This window comes from Mixophyes fleayi, chromosome 2 (genome assembly GCF_038048845.1).
Source record: "Mixophyes fleayi isolate aMixFle1 chromosome 2, aMixFle1.hap1, whole genome shotgun sequence".
NCBI lineage: Eukaryota > Metazoa > Chordata > Amphibia > Anura > Limnodynastidae > Mixophyes > Mixophyes fleayi.
Genome location: NC_134403.1, coordinates 9,040,249 through 9,044,779, shown reverse-complemented (window position 1 = coordinate 9,044,779; position 4,531 = coordinate 9,040,249). Strand labels below are relative to the sequence as shown.

Genomic DNA, 4,531 nt, shown 5'->3' with positions numbered 1-4,531 from the left:
TTTCATTTTTATTTCTAAACATAGTTTTAACACATTTTTAAATAAAGTTTTATGGGAAGGAGGCTTTAAATAGCGCACCATTACAAGTTGCAATTATCCTTGACAAAATCCCTAGCGGACGAAACGCGTTGGTGAATCTACACAACTCTGTATCATTGTGACCCAAGAAGGACGCCGTTGTGAAGATTTGCGTTACAAGTGCGGTCGATGGAAGCTGCAAATACCAGTAGAGTACACGAAAGAGACGATCGGGAGAATCATTGTGAAGGTGACCGTCCAGCAAGCTCTGGGGAACAACATGGACTAGGGTAAGAATTTAGTTAGGTGATTTGAGAGCAAGTTCATTTGGACTTCACTTTGGCACCTGCAACCATGTTAGCTTCCGTTGAGCTTCGCTGCATGTATCTCTGCAAAAAGGCTATAAACATTAATATTAGTGCTGATAGCACCCCATATTCAATATTGTACATAGCATTTCATTTTGCATTTCATATTATGCAATATTTTTAGATTTGCGCTCCTACACCCCACTTTTATTGTAATAAGTTTTTATTGTAGCTGCAGTAGAATGCTAGCTTGTGTATTTGTGTTTTAATATTTGTGCATCATTGTATTTTTAATCATACTGTTTTATAATATTTTTTTTATTTTGCTCCTTGTATAATGTTAAGATAATGCATGATACTTACATTAAAGGTCAGTATAGGGAATATTGTCACTGCTTCTATTATGGTATTTTATGGTTCAAAAGAAGTAGGAGAGTAGATTTTGGTGTATCAATTAGTTCAGGACAGTGCACCTCATAAGATATTTTGGCCTCCTTGAAAGCCACACTTTTCCCAAGAATAAGTAGGTGTACCCCTAGAAGTGTGATGGGCATGTCACCTGAGAACACCTGAGAAAGCTTTTGCTTAGAATAAAGTTTTGAGCTCTAAGAAATATTACAGTCTGGGGGATCCTCATACTAAGGACACCATACTGTCATTACAAAGCTGTATGCATGTACTGGTTTTTGTTATAAATTGTAACATTTTATCACTATTGGTGTTATATTGTAATGCTTGCTAGCCGAGAATTTGGAAAAATATATTTAGTGTTTTATTTTGTTTTGTATGCATCATACAATGTATATAATTGACCTTTAAGCTTCCAGAGGGTTATCCCCTGTTCTGGCACCTATAATATCTTGCTATTCTCCATTATTTAAAAACCTGTTGAGGAGCAATGTTGTAAACTCCAAGACATTGTGGTATCATTTAACAGTTACCTCCGCTACTTCAGTTTGCTCTCAGCTCATGCCCAATGTTCAACTACCGCTGTTCCAGTACCTCTTCTATCTACACCTGAGTACACCATTGTGACAGCTCCTGTTCTCTCATTGTTACTCTGCAGAGCATCTATTCCTTTTAGTGATTCATCGGCTGCTGACCATCAGCATATATTGTTGTTGTTCCTGTATCTATACCACTTACCTGTGGGTTCCATAGTTTCTTCCTGCTTCACCTGGCTCCTCCACATCGTTCTGCTGTTCACTCACTCGCGGGACCGCGACCTGCAGGTTTGGTGCCGCTAAGACCATACCTCCTTGCAGGGGTTCCTGGTGAAAACTACCTACCTGTTAGACTCCGCGCTCGTGTGTGGGCCTAGCCATGTTCATCAGAGCCTAGGGATCTATTTCCAGTAAGCCAACCGTGACAGATACAGAGTGGGAGGTTGTTCAAATGGAGGGGAGCAGCCCGGGGGAAACTTTGGATTCTGGAGTGGGGTCAGTCTAAGCACTGAAACAGGGACAGAACCACTCCCAATTTTTCTATACAGTAAATCCAGCTACTGGCTCCAAAATTTTCACCTGTAAAAAACATTTTGTGCAGCATGGGGAAATGCAAGATCCAGATCCGGATTTAGAAGTGTGAGGGGATTTTGGCCTAGCTCAACTCTAAAATGCATAGTGTAAAAATAGAGCTGGCCAGAATGTATGTTGGGCAGCATAGGAACTTTGTGGTTTGCACCTCTGCCTCACAGCACTGGGATCACAAGTTCAATTCCTGACCATGGCATTATCTGTGTGGAGTTTCTATGTTCTCCCCATGTTTGCATGGGTTTTATCCGGGTGCTCTGGTTTCCTCCCACACTTCAAAGACATACTGGTAGTAGTAGGTTAATTGGTTGCTATTAAATTGACCCTTGTCTCTCTCAGTCTGTGTGTGTGTATTAGGGAATTTAGACTGTAAGCTCCATTGGGACAGGGACTGACGTGAATGTGTTCTTTTTATAGCACTTCGGAATTAGTGGCGCTATATAAATAGCTTCTGCTGTTATATTTGTTCTACATGCAAAACAGTTTGCATTTGCCCCCAGACTGCAAATTTTGCTCCCAAGCAACATTTCTTTCTGACTCTATATTAAACCCAAAATATTTGCATTCAAAACTTATACTATGTATTTAATGTTCTTTAGGTTGTTTATTAGCCTATTGCTAGAACTTAGATGAAAGGACAAGGGGCCTGATTCATTAAGGATCTTAACTTAAGAAGTTTCTTATTTATGCCTCCTGGAGAAAACCATGTTACAATGCAAGGGGTGAAAATTAGTTTTCTGTTTTGCACATTAGTTAAATACTGACTGTTTTTTCATGTAGCACACAGTCACAGTCACTAATACCATGTACACACGAATGACTTAACAGTTTCAGTCTAAAAAATAAATTGATAAACTGATATAAGTCATATCTTCTTACTCTCTCTCTCTTTTTCTTATCTCTATTTTCTACAAAATAGAACCTATACATATTTGACACCTTTGGGGAGATAGGCAAGAGCGTCTCCTGTGACCTGACCATATGCAGGAGTGTCGAGTTCCTCTTGCCAACTGAGAAGAAACATCTCCAACTCTGCAGTTGATACAGATACAAAGGTACTGTAGATGTTACTTACAGTAGAGTAATTAAATGGGTATGAGTTCTGTAGGAAACTGTTAGGTCAAACATGAGGGTTTTAATAAAGGTGTTTAATTTTATGTATTCATATTATTTTTACCTTACATTTTACCAGCAGATAGCCATGTTACTATTGAACAGCAGCCAGTTTCCAGCCACGTTCGTCTTGATGGGAATGTCAGGATTTGAAGCCATCTACAGCTTGATCTCTATTCCAATCTGTTTCATGTTTTTCCTTTCTGTTTTTGGCAATGGACTAATTCTTCATGTGATAATACAAGATCACAAACTCCACCAGCCAATGTACCTATTTCTCTCCATGTTGGCCACAACTGACTTACTCTTTTCACTTTTCACAAGCCCGTCAGTCCTAGGTATTTTTTTGTTCCACTACCAGAGCATTAGATCTAAAGTATGTCTCTTCCAGATGTTCTTTATTCACTCACTCTCCATCATAGAGTCCTCACTATTATTAGCTATGGCTTTTGACCGATTTGTGGCCATCTGTCATCCTCTACGATACACAACCATTCTTACCAGTTCTGTAATAACCAGGATTGGTTTGGTTTGTGCCATACGGGGTACCCTAATCCATGTGCCACCAGTGACTAGCCTCCTATTTCTACCATATTGTAATGGTAATATTCTGTCCCATTCTTACTGCTTGCACCAAGACGTTATGAAGTTGGCATGTGATGGGACTAATACCTTCAACATTATGTATGGTCTTGCAGTCATTCTGTGCACAGTTACTCTAGACATGGTCCTTATTATCTTATCCTATATCCTGATAATTAAAGCTGTGCTTCATGTGACTTCAGAAATTGAGCAGTATAGGTTATTTAGCACTTGTGTCTCTCACCTCTGTGCTGTTTTCATGTTCTATGTTCCTCTGGTGGCATTATCCATAGTACACAGATTTGGGATTGAGGTACCTCCAGTCTTTATAAATCTCATGGCCAATACTTACCTGTTTGTTCCACCCATGCTAAACCCCATCATTTATAGCATAAAGAGCAGACAAATCCGTGAAGGCTTCTATCAAGCTTTCTACAGAAGAAAGATAGATTTGTAAAGGTTACATGATCCAACTAGACATTTTGTCATGAGTCCAGTCTATCCCCAATAGTCTACATGATGCCATCTGTAAGTAAATAATATTTGTAGGTTTGTACATTATTTATGCATATATTTTAAAAGACAAAAAAAGAGATTTTCAGCGAATTATAAAACTAGATTACATTAATACAAGATTGCAGAACAACATAACTATAAGGAAGATTTTTACAATGGAAGTAATCATAGAGGTGTGTGGGATGGAAAGAGGCCTGGGTTGGGTGGACCCTTTATGAGAAAAAAATGTCAGAAGAAGTAATTGAAAAGAAACCAACAAATGTTCTATGATTGTTTTGAGCATATTTTTGTAGCATTTGAGTCTACAAAAGACTGAATGGGGTAGAAATGAGAATGAGGAGATGTTAGAAGACTGCTGAAATTCATCTTCATTAACTCTGACGTAGGAGGAGGTAGGAGGACCTTCTGTGTACTTTATGTCAAAATCAGATAGAGACTATCAGAATCCTTGACAACTTTTTA

General features: G+C 38.7%; 1 protein-coding gene across 1 annotated transcript; it reads left to right on the top strand.

Moving 5' to 3' along the window:
- The first annotated feature begins 3,059 nt into the window (after nucleotides 1-3,059).
- Nucleotides 3,060-4,010, top strand: LOC142139737 (olfactory receptor 51G2-like). The gene has a single exon (XM_075197605.1). It carries the CDS (start codon nucleotides 3,060-3,062, stop codon nucleotides 4,008-4,010), a length of 951 nt encoding a protein of 316 aa, XP_075053706.1.
- Nucleotides 4,011-4,531: the final 521 nt, after the last annotated feature.

Bases quoted from the DNA above. Each gene is read 5' to 3' on its own strand.
- LOC142139737 (XM_075197605.1), top strand. From the start codon at position 3,060: ATGTTACTATTGAACAGCAGCCAGTTTCCAGCCACGTTCGTCTTGATG.